Genomic DNA, 24,184 nt, shown 5'->3' with positions numbered 1-24,184 from the left:
TAGTTTAGAGATATCCCCAGATAGCTTCCTCAATGTTTAAAAACAAAATATTGCTAATAATCTTGAGCAACCTTTTTAATGAATCGTGGGTGCGGCTCATAGTAGAATTCACCTGCTTCTCGAGACCTTGTTAGCCGCTTCCTTTCAACTCCAGGGCTTCCAAATACAGCTTCCTTTTAAGTATCAAAAAGAACCCACCAATCCAACATCATCAAGAAGTTTCTCTCTCTTCTTTCTCTCACCCCTCCTCTCTGTTTCCGCAAAATATTATTCTCCCTCCATCTATCCATCTATTCATTTCCCCAGGGTGGTCATCCAGCTCTCTTATATATAATAAAGCCCCATCCACCACTTTTCGTTGCCTCTTACATAATAGCCACTAATACCACGCCCTTCTGGGAGCAGGGGTTGTTCCTTTTTGACATTGCGGCGCGAACACGAGGCTGCTGGGGCGTCACGAGGGGGAAGGGGGGCTTCTCCGAAGATCGGATCGCTTTCTTTTTTGGGGGGGGGGGGGGAGGTGCCTATTAGTGTACGGTACGTACTGTGGTCTCTACGACTTGAGGCTCAATTAGGCACCTAGAGGTACTGAGAATTATGTTTGAGGCTGAATTTATAAGAAAGTTAGTTAGTGATTGCAAATGAGGATTGTTGGTTCTGGAATTCTTTGAATTCTATATACATATTCTTTTCTTATACAAAAAAAATGGTTATATACAACAATGCTAATATCTATGGTATCTTCTTCTGTAGCTACATTACGATTCTTGGAATACACTCTTTAGAGAAGAATTAAGAAAATGCTGGAGGGCTTTAACCACTCGTGTATGCCAAAAGGGCTCGCTTTGACTATAGTCATTGTTGTCGGCCGAGAACAAGAAGGTTAGTTATTAGAGGGTGGGAAGATTCGAAGCTCGCAGACACCGTCCCCGTAGAACAAGTCCTCTCTTCGTCCAGCGGACAGATTGGGCTCTTAAGAAAACGTGTAAGAACAGCTTGGCCTTGCATGAATCAAACAGAGACGAGCCTCTCAATCAAACTCAATCCGCTTCCCCTTCAACAGCTTCCCACCGACCAGCTTCCCCACCACATATCCCAAATACGCACCCGTGACGATGGTCACCGGCCACTTCTGCCACTCCCGATCCCAATCCAGCGGAATCGGGACGGCTCCCAGCCAGGCCCCAAGGAAGCAGCCCGCGGCGCCCCCGAAGATCTCGTCGATAGGGCTGTACGCCGAGATTATCTCCCTCCACTTCTTGCCCTCTAGTCCATGCACATAGATGAGCGGGAAGACGGCCAGGAGAGCTAGGTGTGCCGAGCTGAGGACCGTTTGCGGGACGTGTGTCGTGACTGGAGCGCCGAGGAGGACTTGGGCGGCGGTGAGGACGGGCACGGAGAGGAGGGCCCCAAGAAGGGCAAAGAATACAGTCTAGCATATACCCATCAGTACAAACGTAATCCACAGAGCGAGAAGGGGGAGGGAGGAAGTGCTACCAAAAACTTCGACGAGGAAGTAGCGTCGTTCGTCTTCTTCGCGCCAGGCTTTGGTTTTTTTGCAGGCTTGGTACTCGAGCCGGTGGCGGGCAGGCAGAGGATTGCATAGCTGGTCTGAAGAACGGCGAGGGGTAGGAGAGTGTTCAGGAGCGTCGTGGTGGGATCTGCTACCAGAGCTTGGAAGCGCAGGGCGTATGCGGACAGGAGCAGCGCTGGGTGGGCGTGCGAAAAGATGCGGGCGAGGTCCGTGGGAAGAAGTTCAATTGGCAATGAAGGCTTCACTGGGGAGGCCGGCGCCAGTGAAGACATATTGACGGGTCAATGAGGGCGAAATGTAGTGGTTTCTTGAGATCCCGGCGATTGAACACGCATCTGCAGCTTTTCGGTCGTCACGAGAGATCTTCAAGCGAGGTACAGACATGGATAGATGGATAAGGTATGCCAAAGCCTCATTTAGCTAAACGGCAACTACCTTACGCTTGGGGCCTATAGGGTCTGTCTAGGGAAGAAACAGTACTCGAGAGATCCGCTGCAAACGACTTTGTTCTTTTATTTTACTGATCTTAATCCTTCCAGTTCCGAGACCCTGAGACCCTGACAAATGAATGCAGATAATAAAAAGTGTTTACATGCCGTCCAATGTGAATCAATATCACCATTTTAACAACTCTTCTGCAATAGTTTTGTAGGTCCATCCATCATGGTGCTGTTGGTTCTGCTTTTGGGACAAGATTCCGCAAAGAAAGATCATACACAATGTCCTCGATCTTCTTGACATTGTACTTGATGCTGTCACTTCTACGCCTCAACGAATCATTCTTCAAGTTCAAGATCTGGAAGCCTGCATGGATGTCTTTGACGAATTGGCTGATCTGTAGAGGACGCTGGTAATCGCCCAGGGTGACTGAGTTGATGGCCAATCTTGAAAGCTCTTCAATGAGGGTGATAAGTGACTGAAGATATTCCTCGATGGTGATGTGGAAAGCATCTCGATCTTTGAGGTTGACAGGGACTGTAATTATTAGTTCTGGCCTGGATAGAGGCGATTGTCTTACCGTTGAGGATCTTTCCCACTTCTTCGATCGTGAATAGCTTGCCAGGCTCTGTAGCTACACCGGATTCTCCCACCCCACCAAGCCATCCACAGAAGAGCACTGAGAATACTACATTCTGGACGTCCCGTGTCCACATGTTATTGTATCTATACCATGTCAGCAAATTCGTGAAGACTTCGTGGGCAGCCTACTTGTAATATGGGGAATTGGAGGTTATATTGGCAAGCTTCCCAATGCTTTCAACCTCATCTTTGATAGCTGCTTCAGCAGATTGGATGACTGCCTGGACTGTAGGAAGTCAGAAACGCTCCAAATGAGGCATTAAAAGTCTCTTACGATGTGCTGCTGGTGTAGAATGCGCTCGAGAGAGGATTGATTGTGCGGTTCTGCCTTGCCTGTCCAGACTCTGTAGGACTTCACGGATCTGATCTCTGACTTCGGCGTCCTCGTCGATTTTGCTCTGGAGACTTTCGAAGATCCTGGGATCTATCATTCCAGGAGGGTTTGCCATGATGGTGGAAGTGAGTTCCAGATCAGATAATTAGGGCTTCGTCGACGCACTTTTCGCGATGTCACATTCGAAAATATTTACAAGATGGCAAACACAGCAGTGGCGGTAATGGGACACAAACAGCGTCTTCGGATTGACGTACAGTAGTTACCAAGTGCATATAGGCTTAGGGAGGGTTTGGCTTCGCACACATTTGGCAATCACAGTAACAAGTCTCAAAAACACTACTATGAAAGCATCTTATCTATTCCAGCACCGAAATGCTATCATATCCACCAAGCAGAAAATGCACACTGAAGTCTCTTCTTCACAGTCCTGGCAAGCCAGAAGTTGCAATGAAAAGAGGGTTCGCGTCAACTGGAGGCAGTGTAATACCAGTGACACAGTGGGATCTGACACTGGCAAGCCAGGAGGTCAGTTCCCGGGTGAGAAAAATAAGTATAATCAATGTTTCATCCTTAGATGAATTTCAGAGATTAAACTGAAAAGAACAGATACTACACTTGATCTAAGCCAATAGGCAAAGCTGGATAGAGGTCAGTAAGAGCCCGGTTGAAATGTTGGGGGTAAGAGTGGAGGGTACTCACAGAGCTGGAGAGGAAAGAAAGGATGGAGGAACGCCGTCCTTATATATCCATCGAAATCCGCTAATTCTTAGCGCCAAAGCCTACCGAATGCAAACTTTTGCAAGCGAGTAAGAGTTTGCATGGCGAGCAAACGAAGCAAACAGCCCTTCGCCAAAGTCCAAAAGTTCCAACCGAGGAGGGGTAGCTGCAAAGAAGAGGCACGTGGAAAATGATAACCTTATAAGGTACCACAGATGCACTCGGAAATACCTTCTCCATATTCTTACCTATAAGACCTAGGTAGGCATCCGTACATATCTCCGTGCTTCTTATCATTATCCCCGCGCTCATGCTCATGATCACATACGATCGACCACATACCTAGGTACAGTATTGTACCAGGGTAGCAACCGCGCTTTCAGAGTGGCCTTCCAATTTCCAATTTCCAATTTCCCGTTTCCTGTAGGACCTCCCTGTATTGATGTAAAATTCTGGCGGCTATGATTGACTTCATCATGATTAATTAGGAACACTTCTTACCTGAGAATCGGATTCTTCAATTTTGCCGTTGGCACCATCATAGGTAGAAAAGGCAAGGTACCTTAGGTAGGTATAGATTCCAGTTTCCTCTAGAGCCTCTGAATACCCAGACAGCTTTCCTTGCTGGAGGCCTACAATTGAAGGATTTATGATCACCCTCCCGCACCCGTACATTTACTCCGTGAAGCCTTTGCGGCATGTGAAACTCGGGAATCTACTTCTTCCTCGTACCCCATACCCCAGATGACGTACCTAATCTGGCATAGTGCGTGAACACTCCACTTGCCTCGGCTGTTTTCATGTGACGATGGGACCTGCGATCCAACATCTTACCTTAATTTACATACCTTAACTTCCCATTCTTCGATTTCTGCTCTGCCACGTTTGCGCATCCCTTATCATTATTCTCGCAGTATATTCCTTCGATTCCTACACCCGTTTCAAGCCGCACAACATGTCTCTCAAGAACCGTAATCCACCCTCCTGCTACACGTTGGACAGTAACTTACACTGCCGCAGCTGCATTTCCCTCCTCAGAGGCCTTCGACGTTATCAACAGCGCACTCGCCGCGTCCGAAGCCGACCGCAAAGATGCTCTGAAGCAAGGCAACGCCGTATTTGCCTTCACACTGAAGAACAAGGCCGGTGAGGTTGAAAGCTGGCATATTGACCTCAAGACGAAGGGAGAGGTTGGAAAGGGTCCTGGAGACAAGCCTACAGGTAATTATACTTTCTCCTTGGGAGTCCAAGCCTGTGAAGAATCCGTTTAACAGCGCCGACTATGATCCTCCATTTCCCTCGAGCTTCATGACTAATTCGCCGCCTAACAGTCACTCTCGCTCTCTCGGACGACGACTTTGGAAAATTGGTCAGCGGAAAAGCGAACGCCCAGCGATTATTCATGGCCGGAAAGCTGAAAGTGAAGGGCGATGTCATGAAGGCCACAAAGATGGAGCCGATTCTCAAGAAAGCGCAAGCTGTCAAGGCGAAACTATAAGCTACCCGACGACATGTATAGTATTGAACTACATTAGTTGTGTGCGAATTGAGATGAGCAGCTTGAAACTTACCGGCCGCTATTCCGCATGATGGTCGTTCTAAACAAATCACTTTTGGTTTCTTCCACAGAGAAGTGAGTGAGTACCTGTACCTTGCGGGATGCATTGTAGAGGCGGGCGCAACAGAGCTTATATGTATCCACCTTTTAATTATGGACGGAGTGAATATAAAGACCCTCTGCATAATAAACATAGAAATAGCATCCTACTTTCTCGTTGCAGCATTTGCTATCAGTGTTGTCGCAAAGCAGCACGATCCATGATTCTATGCCTTGATGCCTGACGCCTCCATATTCGTGCCTTGGTGCCTTATAGGTGGGTTGGCGACAATGATTTTCTAGTCATTTGTGTCAGGGTACCTACCTACTCTCTGTCTATGCCCATCAGGTTGATTCACTCAACAACGCTGCGGCCTTCATCTCGAGGATTTCGTGAAGATTCGAGATGCCACACAATTAACTAAAACCTTGCGTCAATCAAATACCATCTTCAACCTTTGGTTTTTCAACGATACATACATGCGCGAACATTAACTCGAACACTCGCGATCCGTCATCTCGAGTCCTGCGCGATCGACTATTTCATACGTCCAAGGATTTACGCCTGCGTCTGTGGCCTTCGGTCTCCAGTTCCCTCGAGGAGAGGGCTATTTCGAGAGATATCGATAGTACCCTGAGATCGTCGCGTCAGACCAGACAATATCAACAATAACGTCAACATCAACATGGAAGGTCAACAACGCGCTAATGCTGCCCAACTTGCAGCACGAAATATCAAAGCTGCAAAAGGCTCCAGACGGAAGACGCCTTTAAAACCTAACGGAGCGGTCCAACAATCAATGCCCTTCGGAGGGGATGGAGGTGGTGGTCTCTTTGGCGGGGGTGTACAGGCCACAGGCACCTTCAATTTCTCCGCTCCTGGAGGAGGAGGGCTTTCCTTTCCACCGTCTCCATTTGGCAACGGCAACATGATCCCTGGAGGTGGTGTCTCATCGCCGGATACATCGGAGAATGAGAGTGACCCGAGGGCAGACACAACAGGAGAGGAGGCTGCGCGGCGCAAGAAGGATTTTCGAGTAGGAAACGACCAAGGCAGCCAACCTGCTTCCTTTCACACACCGAACGCTTTTGGCGGAAACCAGCCGGCAAACCCTCTCAGTCAAGCAGGTTCTCAGGGGAGCCAAACAGGGAACATTTTCTCCTTCCAGCCAAGCATGTCACAACCACCAGCATCGCCTGCGTTTAACTTCGGCTCAACCTCAACACAGGAGAAGCCAGCGAGCAACCCGTTTACCTTTGGCGCATCTCAACCTGCTCCATCTAGCCCTGCCACTGGCTTTGGTGCTGGATCTACCCAAGATAAGCCAGGAAACAACATCTTCGGTAGCTTTGGTCAGCAGCAACCAGCACAACCAGCCCCCTCCTCAATCTTCAATTTTGGCTCCCCAGCAACAAAAGACAAGCCGGCGGTGCCCAGTACTCCATTCACCTTTGGTCAAAGTTCGACACAGCCATCGAGCTCTGGTATAAGCTTTGGTGCTACCCCAGCAGCCGAGAAACCTACGACCAGTATCTTTGGGACACCCCAACCTACTCCGTCAGCGAATCCTTTCGGATCACTTTCTCAGCCAGCAAGCCCCAGTATGAGCTTTGGGTCTACCCAAGCAGCCGAGAAACCCACTACCAATATATTTGGAAATCCTCAACCACAACCTACTCCAACAAACATCTTCGGATCACTTGGACAGCAATCAACGCCCTCCAACATGTTCGCAAATCCTACCACCTCAGCCCCTCCTGCCAGTAATGTCTTCGGACAGCTGGAGCAGCAACCAGCTCCGAGCTCAAGCAGTTTGTTTGGGGGACAAGGCCAACAACAGAACACGAACAATATATTTGGCAACTCCAACCAAGCACCAGCTACGCCCAGTGCCGCTGAAGAACCCAAGTCGCAACCCACCCCTTCAAGCAACATATTTGGAAACCTCAACAATCCTCCCCCTTCAAGTACCAGTCTTTTCAGCAGCCCAAATAAGCAGTCTGCACCAGCGAGCACCCTTTTCGGAGGCTCTAATATTCAGACTACATCTACAGGCGACCTGTTTGGACATTTGAATAAACCGGTTGATCAAAAATTGGATCAACCAAAGGTCAATGGCAATTCACTGAATGGCACTAGCTCAAAGACCGATTCACTGCCGAGCACGTCTAATACAATAGGCTCTTCACTATTTAGCCAGGCACCTTCGTCCAACCTTTTCGGGCAATCAAAGCAATCGGTAAGCATATTTCTCTATTGTGCGCCTCGCATGGAGATACTGACCTTACGTAGTTCCCTGCATCCGGCGCTGCTCAGTCAGATTCCAACAAAGCACCCAAGACCCCTACGATTACATTTGGTGCAAAGAAAACTTCTTTCCCCTCCACAACTGACGCCGCTAAGAAGAACGTCGACGATTCCACATCTCCGGTTAAGCCGTTTGATACACCTAAACCTGCTCCACAAGCACCTCCTAGCGGGATGTTTTCAACTCCATCCCAGCCAACACAGAAGCAGTTGGAGCCGAACAGCTCCTCGGTTCAGCCGACATTATCCACTTCGTCCGCATCTGCCAATGGTCTTCCCAATGGTAATTCTACCCAAGTGATTGACAGGAATAAGTTATATGAAGACATGGCAGCTGCAGCACGAATCACTGACGAGTTCATGCAACCGCTTGTACCGGCTCGATTCAATGAGGAGCAGAGAAAGGAGTTCTACATTGCCTACCGCATGCGTTCTCTCAACAAGGCTATGCAAGGCTTTTTCACATCGTTGGATATGGGCACTGAAATAAGTAACGCACTCGCGTTTTACCACGAGCAGCGACTCGTGATTATGGGGGGCAGTCCAGATTCGATCAGCGGTCCGAAGAGGAAGGCTGCAAATGACGAAGATCACGAGAATGAAAACCCCATTAAACGAAATAAGCAAGCTGAAGCTTCAGACTCGAAGCAGCCCGAAAGGGAGCAGACTGCTAAGAGCCCAGAAAAATCATCTGGTGGCAGCAAGCACCTCTTCTCTAATGGAACCGCGAGTCCAAAAGCGCCGCCTCTGGCAGCCCCACAGTCCTTCACGCCAAATCTAGCCCCTTCATCATCTCCTACAAAGGGAAAGAGAAAGGCGGAGGTTCAGTTGACGAAAGATGATGACGAGAGAGACGAACGAGAATCAAGACGTTTGGACCCCAAATTGAATGGAACGACTAGTGGCTCCAACACGTCAAACATTTTCAAAAACATTCTCGGCAGTCCTAAGAAGGCTAGCAGTCCTACGAAGGCTAGCCCAGAGAAGAAGCAAAAATCCTTGCCCGATGTTTCAAAGGATGATGCACCCCGGTTCAATCCGTTTGCAAGTTTACCGGTTCCCGCTTCACCCACATCTCTCACTTCTACTGGTTCTGCACCTCCTGCTGTATCCTCCAACAATCCCTTTGCATCTAAACCCACATCTACAACAGCCAATCCCTTCTCGCCAAAGCCCACATCTACAGCCGCCAATCCCTTCTCTCCAAAACCCTCTTCCAGCATCCCAAGCACGACCGCGTCTAGTTCTGCAGCGCCAAGTCCTATCAAACCGCCGAACTTTGGCACTGGGCCGGTGAATTTCTTAGCACAATTCAACCAACAAGCATCAAAGTCTGAGGAAGAGTTGATGGAAAAGGAAAAAGCCGAAGACATGGACTCTGACGAAGACGAGCAGGAATGGGAGGCTCGGTGGAAGGAGAAGCGAAAGGCCCAATTGAAGTCGATAGAGGAAGTTGCCAAGAGTAAACGTGCCACTTTTACTGGTGGAAAATTCACGTTTGGGCAAGAAGATGGTTCAAGCACCTCAAAAGCAACTACGGCGGACACAAGCGCTGCATCATCTGACAAGAGCATTGATGCCACTCAAGAATCATCGTCAAAGACCCTGTTCGCGAGCAATTCCACAGCAGGAAGCCCTGGAAACAGTATGTTCGGCTCAGTCAATGGCTCGCGGACGCCAACTCCTGGTCTCGCTGGGAGCAGTACAGGCTCGGTGCTGGACGGACATGTGCCAGGGAAACCCGTTTCTTTTGGCAAAAACATCTTTAGCCATCTCTCCGATGCCGATTCTGGTGCTGATAGTGGGAAGGATAACGACAAAGATGAAAGCGCAGATGAAGACACCGAGGCTGAAGAGGACTCCGAGAATAAAGATCCGGGGCATCGGGACAGCAAAGATAAGGGTAAATCCGATGCAAAATCTAACGAAACCGGCCAAGGAATTACACCGGCGAAGAAACCTCTGTTTGACTTTGGAGCTTCCAAAAGCAGTGGGGCTAGCTCCATATCAGGTACCAGCACGCCTGGAGGAAGCCTCTTTGACCGAATCACGAGAGACAGTACTGGCAACCCCATACGCCAAGTCTCCTCAGAAGAGAAAGAAAATGCCAAGCCAAACACAACTACTAACGTTGCGGAGACAAACAACCCCTTTTCCAAGTCTTTTACCGAGTCTTCTGATGCTCCGGCCGACCAAACCTGGAAACCAGATAGCCCGATCAAATTTGGTGCCAATCCAACAGTCAATGTTACAGCCGCTACGCCAACAAAGCAAGCGACCCCTTTTGCCAATTTGTTTGGTAACTCGGGTAATTCGGAGCCATCTTCTAGTGCGAACGGATCTCCAAAACCCTTCTCAAACCTTTTTGGCAATTCCACTACTTCAAAGTCACCATCCACATCAGGAGGCGTTGGTTTCAACTTCGGTGGCCAGTCAACTACGACTTCCTCACTCTTCCCCTCTGCGGCTGCTTCAACCACTACATCGCGGGCTACTTCGCCTGGTGGCACTACCGACGGTGACAGCGCTGCTGAAGGTGATCCCGATGCTGAACAACACGAGCAGATTAACCTTACAGCTGGTGGCCCCGGCGAGGAAAACGAAGATATACTGCACGAAGTCCGTGCCAAAGCACTTCAATGGATCTCCAAGGATGGTGTCCAATGGCAGACCAAGGGGGTAGGCCCTCTACGTGTATTAAAACACAAAGAGACGAACGCCACCAGGATTCTGCTTCGCGCCGATCCTAGCGGTACCATTGTCCTCAATAAAAGCCTTCTCGCCGGAGTCAAATATGAAGTGAATGAGAAAACGATCAAATTTCTGGCTGCGGGTGAGGAAGGCAAAAGCTTGGAGACTTGGCTTTTACAAGTCAAAACAGCTGAATTTGCTAAGAAACTTGGCGAGGTTTTGGAGGCGAATAAACCATCGTCTTAATCAGGACCAAGTCCTAATCGATTAACGGCCTCATATAGCGGTTGGAACGATACTCGTTGAGATGGATATGCTCAGTCTTACGGTCCGCTTGGAGAAGGGCGGTGACATGAGTGTGCACCTACTTGTAGAAATTGCGAGAATCATGATATATGGTGCATTTCTTCTTGAATCAAAAACACGGATCATCGGATGGCATGGGTTGGCGTTGCATAGCGGATGCTTTATAGTGCGCTCCCCATATATGTACAAGTAGAGTTTTCGCATTGTGTTGATATAAATCCTTCATCGTATTGCAATAAGTTCTGGTATATCTTCAGACACATGGTGAAACTCGACCCCGTACTCCTCGACCTGCATGGCCAAACCGTCATGGGCGTGACTGAAATGGATTTCAATAATTCACGTTTGTATTTTTGAATCTAATGTTGAGATTAGCTCTGTTGGAACCCCCATACCGACCGTTTAGGGTCTGTTCTTATCCCCCCTTATAAACGCCATCAACGCTGGGAATGGTCCAATCCTAAACACTGTCTATCTATCAACTCTTCTCCTGCTTCCCTATGCTCTCCTCATCATCCCCGAACTCGGTCACAATCCACAAGCAGAATTTCTCCCATTCTATAGACCACTGCTTCATTCTCTCCGCCCTAACTCCATTTCCAAGAGTAGCCTCTTTGATATCTTTGACCCAATCGGCGGCCGTCTGGTCTTCAAAAGCCGCATAGCGAACGCTATTTTCTGCCAGGGCCCCCAAGCCAGCAAGACCGAGGTTATCCCATCCTTGCAGAGCCTGCCAGAAGTCGTGCGTCATACCAGCAGTATCTTGGCCTAGGATAGCGGGGTCGTCGTTGCAAAGAGAGCAGGAGACACCTCGCGCAAGCAAGGCAGGTAGTGGATGGGACATGACCGATGCACATAGGCGAAGAACCTCATTAGAGATTGGGCAACTCTCGACGAGGATCTTCTTTTCCTTGACCATGTCAATTAGTAGGGGGTGTTTGTATAGTGAGAAACCGTGCCCGATCCTGCGAGTGCCGAGGAGCACGGCGTCGAATAGATTCTGGTCTGTGTCGCTACCATCGCCTAGGCACTCCCCGGCGTGGAAGAAAAACGGTATCTCGACTCCTTCCTGAGCACATTGCTTCCGGAACCAGAAAAGCTCTGGGAGCAGGTCTTTGAGAGGTCTTCCAGCGTCCTCTTGACCCACCAAATCGTAGCCAGCGATCAGATGAGGATACGCTAGCTTGATAGCGAGACATGCATCCATGTCCTCCACGATTTTCCTCTGGTCAAGAACTCGAATCCCTGTCCAGATCATTCTTGCTCCCCAGAACTCCTTTCCTTCCTCGGAAGCCTTGAAATTCTCAATCTCTTCACCGAATACCCGAAACATCTCATGAAACGTAGGTTCTGGAGTCTCTTTGCCTTCTTTGTAATAACGAAATGTAAACGACAGCCTCAGATCAACCCATTTGACACCGTCAGCGAGCAGCTGCTGCAACATTCGTCTCATGAATGCTCTGAATATTGGTTCGTAGAATATTATAGTGTTGAGGATTGTGAAGACAGAAGAGAATTTCCGCCAAACAGCATCGACTCCGTGGTGATGCTCTATTGATTCAGTACTTGTAATGGTACAACGCTGCTTCAGCCAATTCAGAAAACCTGGTCTGCCTCCATGCGGAAAAGAATCAGCTGCCTTTGTAAGGAGAACCGGTGTACTTGGAACATAGTCTGGGCTCCATATTGAATGTTCGCTCACTGTGTATAGTTAGTTATTGGGCATATGACCAAGTGCGAACAGGAGGGGGGATACATACCTTTTTCGGACTCATAGAATCGGAACTTCACAGGGGCGACCTCAAGCTCTTGTGCAGTAGACATTCTAGTCAAGCTGTATATGTGCATGCCTTTGGTCTCCAGCAGTGTAGCGAACAAAAAGTCGAAGTCAACCATGGCATCCATGTGAGCATGGAGAAGAGCGCCTTTTGGCATTTTTCTGATAATCTGCCATAATTGTGTTTTCTCCATGCGTTCCTTTGCGAGGCTAAACATCATTCCTGGGTATACATTCGTGCCTGTCTTCTGCGCGAGACTGTTCTCGAATTCCGCCGTCCATACGGTGCGTTGTTCATGCTCTCGAATACGACCGACAATTTCACAGGCTTTTTTCGCAAGAGGGGAGAGCGATTGTCGAAACGAATGATCTGGCGCTCTTGTAAGCTTCATTTTGGGAATTATGAGGGTCTACTTGCCGCTCCTCTGATTCTTTTCCTGGGCTATCAGGGCCTCACGGCCCGTCTCATACTGCTTGATAAAGGGTTCATCTTTAGCAGGCACACCTTGTACCAATTCTGCCCATTCATCTTCTGGTAGCCGTGAAGGCCAATCCATATCTCTGACCCGCGCCATGCTGTTGGAAGACGAAGAGGCTGGTCAAATTCGATGTCAAGAGCATTCGACTCTGCCAACGACTCTGCAAACGAGAGAGGGTTAGATCTTATAAGGTGTCCAAGGTCCACCTACGAGAAAGGCAAATCCTAAATAATAAAGACAGGTATCACAGGGGAAACGGAGACGCCCGAATATCGATCGAATCCCACTTTATACAGTATGAATCAGGGTACCCCCTCACACATTTCTGTCCACTCCTCAGGTTGCTCTCCACTGCGGGGCTTCCCGATAACAGAGGGCAGGACGAAGATACGGATACGGAGGGTTTGTTTATCCAGGGGGCACCGCTGTCAGGAACGATCCCTTGTCGTCTTAGAAAGGCGAAAGGCGGAAGACGAAAGGCTATAGGCTATAGCCCACGATTAAGAAAGAGTTGCGGGTCAATGATTTTAGGTCTCTTCTAAGTTCTATCGTCGGCTCGCTTATCGTTGGCCTTCAACATCGATTGGCAAAGGTGGGACGACAACGGCCAGGAATGAATAAGCGCAAGCGTACAGTACTTGACGCGCGGGTATAGGCTAGGTATGGCTAAACAGAAGCAGTGGTGATATAATTCTTGATCTATACATTTACTCTGCCATGCTGCAAAAGCAGTGACCAAGCATACAGAATCTAGTAAGGCTTCTCTTTTCCGGCTATATGTACCGTACCTAAGTATATAAATGGCCGTTTCAAATTCGTCCAAGAGAACATCCTACAGCATGCTTTTAGGCATATTCTTCAGTGCCTGCCGGACTCCAAGGTCACCCAAAACCTCTGCATTCAACTGTCAGTTGCATCTCATATATAAAAAGGGGATCAGACTTGCCTTCTGCGCCTCCCAGGATTGCATCGAACTTGTATCTGCACACCAGTCAGTACAAGGGAGCCACTGCATAGGACTGCCAACTTACGTTCTGTGGAACATCTCAATTGTCCTTCCCATGCCCGTTTGAGTGAGAGCTCTTCCGCCGAAGATCTGAACGGCCTCATCCGCACACTCATGGGCACTCCTTGTAGCAAACATCTTCAGCAGTCCGATAGGACCAGCAAGGTGGATAGACTGTTGCTTATATGGCATGAGAGTCATTTGGTATGTAATGTTCTCCAACCAGGCTTGGTTTGCTTCACAGTGTGCGATCATTTTGGCCAGCCTAGAATTGTGAGATTCTTTGTATGGGCCTCATGGCACAAAAATTACTTACTTTTGGCGTATTACTGGCTGCTCAATGAGCTTCTTCCCAAAAACGAGTCTCTGGTTGCTCCATTTGAGACATTCTTCTGTCACAAGTCGGCTCATACGGACCACGGCACCTAAGGTAGTTATGAGCGGAGTACTCTAATGACAACGAGGGTTCCTTTCTTACAGGTCATCATCCATCTTTCATGGTTGAAATTCGACAGTATCACATGAATTCCCTTGTTCTCTACACCAAGTAGGTTCTCCACGGGAACTTTCACGTTGTCAAAGGTGATGCTAAGAAATTTCTGATTAGTATGGACTGATTGGAAGTGAATGAAATGGCCGAACGAGAATGTACATACAAAGTTGTACCTGCTGCGGCAGAGTATGCCGTCTTAATTGGAGTTGTTTCTACCCCCTCACCTCTCTCGATAACTATCACCGAAAGACCCTTGTCTGTCATAATTCAATATGTTAGCATACTCCGATCTTCACCAAATTATGACATGTTTCAGTGGTTGGAGAGTTACCAGTCTTCACTCCGGTCACGAAATACTGGGCACTGTTAGTAATAGCTATCGCCAAGTTTCAAGAAATCACTCACGTCACAGAAGACTCCGTTTGTGATCCATTTCTTGGTTCCATTCACAATGTAGTACTTTCCATCCTTCGTCTTCTCTGCAGTTGTCCGGATACCGGCAACATCAGACCCGGCAAATGCTTCCGTGATGGCTAAACATATCTTCTTCTTGCCGCTAAAAACCTCTTGGGCAATTTTGTTTTTCCACTCTTCATTATTCGCAAATTGAAGGACGGCCGTAAGAGAAATGGTCATCCTATGTAAAGTCAGCTACGTAGAATCCCAACATCTTTCTCCTTGACCTACCCAGCCATGTTGCCATCCTGGAATCCGCGAGCATTCGCGCGTACCAGTTCTTGTGTTACAATTAGATCATGGAAGTAATCAAATTCCTCGCCCTTAACAGCTCCACCCATCAATTCAACGCCATGCAGATGTTTCCCTGGACCAAGACGCATATGGAGAATGCCAGCTTTGGACATCCTATCAATCAGGTGCTGAGGTATATGCTGGCCTGTTCTCTCGCATTCTTGAGCCACAGGAGTTATATACGTGTCCGTGAATATCCTCATCGCTCTCTGGAGACGACGATGACTCTCCTTATAGTAGGGGCTCTTGAATTGGGGCGTAAGCCATGTCGGCTCGCCGTATGGGACGACGCTTAAATCGCCTGGGTGGTGCTCAATGACCTGAGGCTTTTCTCCCTCGATTGTCCCAATGCAAAGATTCCCATATTTCTGGAGGACTTCCTGCCGGTGGAGGTTATAGAAAGCCTCTGTTGCGTCTTGTCCTGCCACTTGCTTCAAAACCGATTCTCCGCCAGGGTGCGCAGCCAGGAATTCGGTCACATCGTATACCTTTGAATCGATTACAAGCCAAAGTGAATCTTCTGTGTTGTTCTTCGCAACCTCGGCACGAGTCAACGACTGGTGAGGCATTGTGACGACTCGAGTTTGGACTTGGGGATAGCGGAGAGCTGCAAAAGGATTCCAGGAGGATTTATCTGCAAAACAGGAGAATAATGGATGGACGATTTCATAACTTCAGATATAAACTGGGGCGGCATTTGATCTGGAGGTATCGAGTGGGGTATCAAGGGGGGGGGTTCTCGGTATGCCGACTTGGCCCGTACTATTACCACGATTAACTGGCATTGTATGCGGCTGGAGTCGAAGATGCCGAGGTCCATTCAACCAATGAGCGGGACTGAATTACCAGCCTTACAGCTCAGTGCGGAGTCCGCTTGTACGGAGAAACGGAGAGGCATCTATGGTAGTACGGGGTACTCTAGCGCTGTAAACATCATATGCACGTGATATGTATTATCAGGTGACATGTGGAGCCCTTATCGATAGGGCCGTGTTAATCATGGACCGCGATGGACAGCGAGTTGTCAACGCACGTCTCACCTCCCGTCATTGTCGAGCATGAAGAACGTGGCGGACCCTTCACATACTTTTCTTCGAGTCTCATTATTAAAGTAACGGCCAAAGCCTCAAGCCGCCTACCAATAATGAGAATCAAGCAAAGGGTAGCGCTTGAGATTGTGCACGGCAGCACGGGGCCTTCGTGATCAGCAGCCTGCTCTTCACGAGTCACTACCGGGCTGACTTCAGAGCCTTGCCAGGATCAGAAGACCCGGCAGCAGTATAGTGTTATATCTTCATCTTTGATTTGGCTCCTGTCACCATGGCCTCCTACTTCCAAACATATTTCCAGGCGTCCTCCATGCCTAAACGCCTCCTCCAGTACGCTCTCTCACGACTGGAGATTCTCGATACCGATGACCTTGACCTTGAGAACTTGGATATTGCTTGGGGGAAGAAGTGTGTATTTGAATTCAAGGACATCGGCCTCCGGTTGAGGGTAATCTACTCCCTTGCACGCCGCTGACGAGGTCTTGGATGCTAACGTATTACACTAGAAATTAGAAAATCTTCTACGGCTACCGCCCTCGTTCGAGCCCACAAAGGCCCGTGTATTGCTTCTGAGACTCACCATACCTGTCGATATCTATAGCAGTCCAATAGTGGTCGAAGTCGACGGAGTTGAGTGCCAACTGCGAATCAAGGACAAGAATGGCCCCTCCACACCTCATACAAACCATGACCGGAAACGAAAGCGAACACGCCTGAGAGACCCCGACATATCGGATGATAATTCTAAGTCTTACACGGGGAAGGGGGATTCCAAGGAGGGGAACGATGATGAAGCGGACCCTGCCATACCAACAGCAGTGGACCTAGCCGAATCCTTCTTGCAAACAGAACCAGATGAGGAGAAAGTCGAGCTAGAAGCTGCTATCTTGTCAGAAACTCAGGACCTTGGCAAATCTGTTGCTTTGAGCGATGATGGAGAGAGTGATATAGCTGTGGGAACTGGCACAGCACTATCACTCCCAGCCTTCATGGCCAGATTCCTGAGGGGCATCGTGGATCGTCTGCAGGTCAGGATTCACGGCATCACACTCACGTTGAACGTTGAAATACCCAGCGATACTTCACGATCTTCACACTCACCCTCCACAGACCCGGTTACTGTTCAATTAAAGGTGGATGACATAGATATCGAAGGAGTCACACATGAGCTCGGGCAGACATCTACAGCCAGCGATGTCGCCCCAAAATTTATGTGTAAGAAGGGAAAGCGTCTAATTTGTCTCAGCAATATTCGAGGAGCTCTGATATCAGAAGCCGACTTTTTCTCTAGCCTTGCTAGGTCATCTGCCATGTCCTCACCATTGGTTGCCCACTCGACCTTGTTTGAAGAAACAAGAACGCCTTCCAGACCCCCATCAAGCATGCAGGGAAGCGAAGCAAGGAGCTCTGATGCCGTCTCTGAATCTCCTGATCGGTCATCCACGGCCTCAACTAGCAGGTTATCATCAAAATCGCTTCCAAAAGAGACCGACTTTCTCCCTTCGCTCCATGCCTCAGCCATCGCTAGTGACAGTGGCCGTTTTGATGATGCCTCGGAAGACGGGGATGATGCTGATCCATCGGAAAGCCTCAACGAAGATATCGACAGTGAAGCCGAAGCCGGAGATAGTATATATCAGAATTCTGCGTATCTGGACCAGGTTATGGAGAGCCAATACCTTCTTGAGAACGAGCAAGAAGATGGCAGACCCACATCTCCTCTCTTCCTCAAGGAAAGTTCTTCAACCGTAGCCGCCAGATCTCCTCTTTCTACTCCGAGGGCTTCGACTCATGCTCCATTATCTAAACGAGAGGAGGGCGATCGAGGTTATTTTGACTTCCGTTCTGGCACTGCAGGGAGAAGCGACCCAATGTTGCAATCAACTATATTGCCTACTCGGCAGCATCCTAGGTTTTCTCAAGGAAGGGTCTCACAGTCGCAACCATCCATTCCGATCGAGCCATCCTCACCATTAGATGTCGGTCAGAAACATCCAGTTCCAAACTCTGCTCCTGTGGCAGATGACACAGTTGAAAGTGGGCCTGATGACGATAGTTCAACGTCTGTTGGGGTAGACGACCTTGCTCAATCGCAACTTTTCAGTCATGAAGATGCTGAGAGTATGTACATGAGTGCAATCTCTCATGGATCAGCTGCTGAGAGAGTTCCTGGTGGCTGGGGGCACTCAAGTATTGGTAATGATGACTCGTTATCCGCAGCTCAAAGTCCAACTTCTCACGAGTCGCAAAAAGGACCATTGGATAATCTAGAGCATGCTCGTCGTACCTCTCCTGTACAAACTTCATCGGACCTCGCTGGGTCAGACCAGTCATTTGCATCTGCCCCACAATCACCACAAAAGCCAGGGGACGCCTCGTCTACATTGCCAACGTCGAACCCTGCTCAACAAATTCTCACAATCCCCCAGGCTTCGAGCAGCGTATCAGAACGCTCTACAGCCTCTTCTGATGAACACCACAGGATGACCAAGCACATCTTCAATATTGACGATGTCGCTATTTATCTTCCCGGAGCCACTGATAGAGTGTCCCCTGAATTAGCAGAAGTTGATCCAAACGGCACGATGTTTAGCAGTACTTTCAACGGCCATGGTGAAACTTCACGTTCCGCATCGATCAACGTTCCAGGAGCGTTTTCTACACATCTTCCCGCCAAAAGCCCGCCGGCGCGACCAGCTGTGCCACCAGTTTCGGAACCGGAAGCCGAGAGGGCAGAAAGTGTTGATAAGTCCATTGAGGTTGAGCTGGGCCAAGTCTCCGCCCACTTTGATGTGTCGGTCGGAAGACTCATCTGGAAGCTCGTGGATAGACTGAAAGATGCCCTGAAACAGCAGCCACCAGCCCCGGATCTGCCGAAATCAGGATCAACTTCAGCTGAAATGGATTTAAAGTTCAGTGTGGAACGGATTTCACTGATATTCCTGGAAAGACTTGAAGGATCTTTAGGGGCCGCTGCTTCTGAGTCTTATGGAAAGCCCTGGGTCAAACCTCCTGAGCCAGATATTCTTCTACAAACCACCATCGAGGGTCTTCACGTTAACACACATGCCTCAAATTCAAAGTCCGAAACTGCCGTGACGCTAAGGAAGTTTGCTTTTGGGTATGCGCGAGAAAGCATTATTTCTTTTGATGCAAGCCTCCAAATGCGAGCTTCAGTGCGAGACCTGAAAGCTTCGGCTGGAATTGATGTGGCGATAGATATTTCTAAAACAGCAGACTTCACTCGCTTCGACATAAAAACGCTGCCAATGCACATTTCTATAGACCTTCAAAGGCTTGATGAGACCTTTAGCTGGTTTGGTGGGCTTAGTAGTGTGCTGAATCTTGGAAACTCGATTGCATCAAATTCAACTGTCATCGCTACGAATCCGAGCAAGGCCAAACCTCGTGGTGTCCGATTTGAAGTACCCATCGATCCTGGTGATCAATCACTAGCTTCACAAAACAAAATTGATATCAGAATTGGTGGCTTCATCCTTGATTTGGTTGGCACAGAATGTAGCGTTGGAGTCGAAACATCAGCCGTCAAGATTGTTAGTCGTGATGAAGGAATAGGGGTCGGCGTCCACAAGATCAGATTATCTGGTCCCCACCTCAAGAGTTCCAACAGAGACCCAGCCATCAACGTAGAAATTACGACAACGCGAATCGAATACCTCCCGTCACCCACCGACGTAGATTTGGATACCTTATTATCTCTCATCACTCCCTCGAAAGTCAAATATGATCAAGATGATGACATTCTGCTCGATACCCTCTTACGCCAGCGAAAACAGGGGGCGGTCTTGAGACTCTCCGTCGACGATTTCCAGACCCGCATGGGTAGATTAGATGAACTTAACTATTTACCTAATCTTGGCGAAGAGATCTCCAGGTTGGCGACGGTAGCCAAATATCTCCCTGATGATGACCGCCCTGGATTGTTGTCCTTAATCACATTGAAGAAATTCGAGGCGCAAGTGGATGCTAGCCACAACTTGGGCACTTTACAACTTGCAGCAAGGGATATTGAGGTAGCACAGATTACGTTCCCGACACTTATAGCGCTCAGTATAAGTACCATATCTATCCGCCGCAATAAGACAGAGGAGTTGATCGGACCCGCAACTGATCCAGAGCTCAGAGAACCAAGATCGCGAGCTCCTGCCGTCATGGCACGAATGATCGGTGATGAGATGGAACCGATTGTGAAAATCAAGTTGTGGAATCTAAACTTTGAGTACCGAGTTCCTACGTTGATGGCGCTGCTCAATCTTTCAAACAATGCATCAACAGAGGATGTCTCAGCCAGCCTTACCGCATCAGTTGCAACGCTCACAAGTCTTGCACGGTCGACGGTTTTAGGTCCCAGGCTCAGGGAGACCAGACGACTCGAGAAGCCTAGCTCTACCTCAAAGCCTGTGACAATCGACGTCGTTGTTCATGATTGTACGTTGGGCTTAAATCCTCTGGGCCTACCTTCGAAGATGCTCGTCGTCTTGACCGAAGCCCATCTATCGGCCGTCTTACCCAAAGACAAGCAATCCAGTGCAACCGCGGAATTGGGTAAGGGCTCATTGCTCATCATTGACAATGTTGCCAATTTAACTTCGGGAAGCCGAGCAGTAAGACCTAGACGGCAATCCTTCGATGGCGGTAGTAGTCAAGTTGCGGATCTGTGTGCAATGGGTTTTGTATCGGTCAGCTACATCTCATCAGCCAAGGCTATCGTTCAAATGTCTACTGATGAAAATGGAGAACCGTCAATTGATGTGGAGTTGCGGGATGACCTCTTTGTTCTCGAGTCATGTGCCGACTCTACCCAGACTTTGATTGCCGTGCTAAATGGACTGACACCACCCGCCTCACCAAGTACAGACATCAAGTATCGTACCAAAGTCATACCAGTTGAGGATCTCCTTGCATCTTTATCGGGCGACGCTTTTGGCACTGCCGAAGGGGACTATAACTTCGATGATGATTTCGGCATCCCAGAAACGGGGGATTTTGGTGGAGAAGATGCAGACGATTTTGACTTCGACTCTCATTACTATCAACATGACAATGATCAGCACGACGATGATGCCCTAGAGGGGGAAGGAGCGTCTGCAGCTTCTACACATCTGACTACTCGAGACACTCAAGATGGTGTCCTGTTGGAGAGCTTTGTAGAGCCGGAAGAATCTTCTGATGGAAGTGATTCTTTGGAGTTCCAGGAGAATCATTTTGGTACTGGTTCGATTCTAGAAGGGACCGCACACAGATGGAACTCTGCAAAGAACACTTACGACAAATCAAATGCACAGAAGATTAGGAAAAGCCCTCTTAAAGTCTGCGTTCGCGACATGCATATTATATGGAATCTCTTCGATGGCTACGACTGGCAACATACCCGCGATACAATTTCCAAGGCTGTTGAGGATGTCGAATCAAAAGCAATTGAAAAACGCGCTCGAAATGAAAGGCGCGCAACATTTGAGCAGGATATCGATGATGAAGAAACGGTCATCGGTGACTTCCTCTTCAACTCCATCTATATTGGTATACCTGCCAATCGAGATCCTCGGGCGCTCGCTGCAGCTATAAACCAGGAACTCAACGACAACACCACTGAAACCGAATCTATCGCGACGACGTCTTTATCTGCGTCATCGAGTAGGCAAAATACTTCTCGAGGAACAAAATCGAACAAACTTAGACTGAAGAGAAGTAAACACCATAAGATAACCTTCGAGCTCAGGGGAATTTGTGTTGATTTTGTGGCTTTCCCTCCTGGAAGCGGCGAGACTCAGAGTTCAATTGACATACGTGTGCATGATTTCGAGATCTTTGATCATGTACCGACTTCGACGTGGAGGAAATTCGCCACGTATATGCAAGATGCCGGAGAAAGAGAGACCGGCACCAGCATGATCCACATTGAGCTTCTCAATGTCAAGCCTGTTCCTGAGCTTGCGGCCTCCGAAATGGTTTTGAAAGCAACAGTCCTTCCTCTTCGATTACATGTTGACCAAGATGCGCTTGATTTCATAACAAGGTTCTTCGAGTTCAAAGATGATTCTGCACCAGTGCATTCATCACCTGGAGATGCCCCTTTCCTCCAGAGGGTGGAGGTCAATTCTGTGCAGGTCAAACTGGATTTCAAACCAAAGCGTGTAGATTACGCCGGCCTTCGCTCTGGCCATACAACCGAGTTCATGAATTTTCTAATTCTAGATGAAGCAGATATGGTTCTGCGACACACCATCATCTATGGCATCTCTGGGTTCGAGAAGCTGGGCCAAACGTTGAACGATATTTGGATGCCAGATATAAAGCGCAACCAGCTCCCTGGGATTTTGGCTGGGTTAGCACCGGTTCGATCACTTGTCAATGTAGGTGGTGGCTTGCGGCACCTTGTGGTCGTCCCAATGCGTGAATACAAGAAAGACGGTCGCATCGTACGAAGCATTTCAAAAGGGGCTGCCGCTTTTGCCAAGACAACCGGTACGGAATTGGTCAAATTAGGTGCGAAAGTCGCTATTGGTATGCAAACGGTTCTCCAGGGCGCCGAGGGTCTTCTCAGCCAACCTCTCGAACCTACTAGGACTGGAATAGAGGAGGGGGATGAAGACGAAGAGAGCAAGCAGATCAGTCCATATGCCAACCAACCTGTAGGCGTACTACAAGGCCTAAGGGGTGGATATGCTGGCCTGCAGAGAGATCTCATTCTGGCCCGAGATGCTATCATTGCCGTACCCGGCGAAGCCATGGAAGGCGGTAATGCCGCTGGGGTTTTACGGGCGGTTAGGAAACATGCACCGACGGTGATACTGAGACCTGCCATAGGAGTTGCCAAGGCAGGAGGCCAGATCTTAATGGGTGCAACCAACTCGTTGGATCCCGTAAATCTACACCGAGCAGACGCAGTAAGTATATACTCGTGATGTTTCTAGAGGACAAGACACGCTGACCGGCTTCTAGAAATATAAGAAGCATTGACGAAGTTATGATATGAAGGACTATCTAATCTCTGCATCGAGATCGGGGCGAGCATTGACGTATTCTCATTCATTGGTTCTCACGCAAGGAGTTTGGGGGTTAGGGGGAGGAAGCGTCTCCAAGACTGTCGTATGTAATAGAGCAGCAAGATTGCGTTTAACATCCATAGCATCCATCCATAGCATCCACCATAGCATTCATCCACAGCATCCACAACGACGGCAATTAGTACCACGTCAACAGCAAGGGGATCAGACAGTTCACAGTGCACGAGATCAACAGCCCAATTGAATGCAGCGTTGTAAGAGGGACCTGTACAGCACATACATGTGGGAGGACGTTGGACGACGCATGCGGAAGGCTGCATGCGTGACCCGGGACGTTTCGATGTCTGTCGAGTCATCCGTGGGCAAAACGAACATTGCCACATGATTCAGGTGATCGAGGGATAATAATAGTGACGAACCGAAGTACTAAACGCCGGCAAGTATTCTTCATTGACGGCTAATAGGCCCGGAGTAGACGAGGCTAAGGTAATCTGGGGGACCTAAAAGGGCGGGCTAAGATCTAAAGGTGCCCTCGGCCGAAACTCTGCGTGTTCTTTGTCCTTCTAGGGCCTCGCCGGTCTCAGATCGAGAACGCGAGAACTTTGGGCGTCTAAAGTAGCCGTCGGGTAGTTGTCGCTCAAGCCGAGAGGACCCGGGAGGCGGATGGATAGGTGGGATGGGCGGATGGAGAGATCGACGGGTAGATGGCGGGATATCAGGATTCGAACGAGATGAATACGAAGGAGTGGAGGAGGAGATAAATCATACAGAAGTTGAACGAATACCTCGATTGCCCAAATAAACAACCAACTGGAAGGTGCCTTATCGATCAATACATCAGGTGTCGGTAGTAAAAGAGTCTCGCTTCTCTTCGCTTCGGCGCAGGCTGCGCTTAGTCAGCGGCTATAAGCGTCCAAGCGCGGTTTCGGTCTGGTCTGCCGGTCTGATGAGAGTCTTCGCCTCCATCTCCACGTTCGACCCCTTCTGTCTCTCTCCCTTCTCATTCATATATATATAACCACCTCCCGAGCC

The 24,184-nt window shown here is 48.9% G+C and overlaps 7 protein-coding genes across 7 annotated transcripts; 2 read left to right on the top strand and 5 right to left on the bottom strand.

Moving 5' to 3' along the window:
• Nucleotides 1-1,042: 1,042 nt before the first annotated feature.
• M430DRAFT_72448 (hypothetical protein) lies at nt 1,043-1,764 on the bottom strand (the record flags this gene model as incomplete). Its single annotated transcript, XM_024869525.1, has 2 exons — nt 1,043-1,432; nt 1,498-1,764. Coding segments are annotated over 2 exons (657 nt in total), but the record flags the coding sequence as incomplete, so codon positions are not given.
• A 431-nt stretch (nt 1,765-2,195) lies between these two features.
• Nucleotides 2,196-3,063, bottom strand: M430DRAFT_100859 (hypothetical protein; the record flags this gene model as incomplete). Its single annotated transcript, XM_024860664.1, has 4 exons — nt 2,196-2,509; nt 2,553-2,698; nt 2,744-2,840; nt 2,889-3,063. 4 exons carry the CDS (start codon nt 3,061-3,063, stop codon nt 2,196-2,198), a joined length of 732 nt encoding a protein of 243 aa, XP_024721657.1.
• Nucleotides 3,064-4,567: 1,504 nt separating this feature from the next.
• M430DRAFT_138815 (hypothetical protein) lies at nt 4,568-5,166 on the top strand (the record flags this gene model as incomplete). Its single annotated transcript, XM_024862578.1, has 3 exons — nt 4,568-4,639; nt 4,689-4,889; nt 5,000-5,166. Exons 1-3 carry the CDS (start codon nt 4,624-4,626, stop codon nt 5,164-5,166), a joined length of 384 nt encoding a protein of 127 aa, XP_024721656.1. The 5' UTR covers nt 4,568-4,623.
• Nucleotides 5,167-10,955: 5,789 nt separating this feature from the next.
• On the bottom strand, nt 10,956-13,315 carry M430DRAFT_41698 (hypothetical protein). Its single transcript, XM_024867494.1, has 3 exons — nt 12,766-13,315; nt 12,331-12,717; nt 10,956-12,271 (listed from the first exon to the last, which is right to left on the bottom strand). Exons 1-3 carry the CDS (start codon nt 12,920-12,922, stop codon nt 11,049-11,051), a joined length of 1,767 nt encoding a protein of 588 aa, XP_024721655.1. The 5' UTR covers nt 12,923-13,315; the 3' UTR covers nt 10,956-11,048.
• A 173-nt stretch (nt 13,316-13,488) lies between these two features.
• Nucleotides 13,489-15,794, bottom strand: M430DRAFT_66081 (hypothetical protein). Its single transcript, XM_024869208.1, has 9 exons — nt 15,013-15,794; nt 14,731-14,962; nt 14,657-14,681; nt 14,489-14,582; nt 14,311-14,420; nt 14,149-14,257; nt 13,858-14,097; nt 13,773-13,807; nt 13,489-13,720 (listed from the first exon to the last, which is right to left on the bottom strand). The coding sequence occupies exons 1-9, from the start codon at nt 15,642-15,644 to the stop codon at nt 13,659-13,661; spliced, it is 1,539 nt and encodes a 512-aa protein (XP_024721654.1). The 5' UTR covers nt 15,645-15,794; the 3' UTR covers nt 13,489-13,658.
• A 601-nt stretch (nt 15,795-16,395) lies between these two features.
• Nucleotides 16,396-23,105, top strand: M430DRAFT_18537 (hypothetical protein; the record flags this gene model as incomplete). Its single annotated transcript, XM_024863892.1, has 3 exons — nt 16,396-16,572; nt 16,631-23,032; nt 23,088-23,105. The coding sequence occupies 3 exons, from the start codon at nt 16,396-16,398 to the stop codon at nt 23,103-23,105; spliced, it is 6,597 nt and encodes a 2,198-aa protein (XP_024721653.1).
• Nucleotides 23,106-23,145: 40 nt separating this feature from the next.
• M430DRAFT_233150 (hypothetical protein) lies at nt 23,146-23,701 on the bottom strand. The gene has a single exon (XM_024864879.1). It carries the CDS (start codon nt 23,533-23,535, stop codon nt 23,185-23,187), a length of 351 nt encoding a protein of 116 aa, XP_024721652.1. The 5' UTR covers nt 23,536-23,701; the 3' UTR covers nt 23,146-23,184.
• Between the last annotated feature and the right edge of the window lie 483 nt (nt 23,702-24,184).

This window comes from Amorphotheca resinae (genome assembly GCF_003019875.1).
Source record: "Amorphotheca resinae ATCC 22711 unplaced genomic scaffold M430scaffold_5, whole genome shotgun sequence".
Taxonomy (NCBI): domain Eukaryota; kingdom Fungi; phylum Ascomycota; class Leotiomycetes; order Helotiales; family Amorphothecaceae; genus Amorphotheca; species Amorphotheca resinae.
The sequence above is the reverse complement of the archived record's forward strand: the minus strand, read 5'-3'. Positions and strand labels throughout refer to the sequence as shown.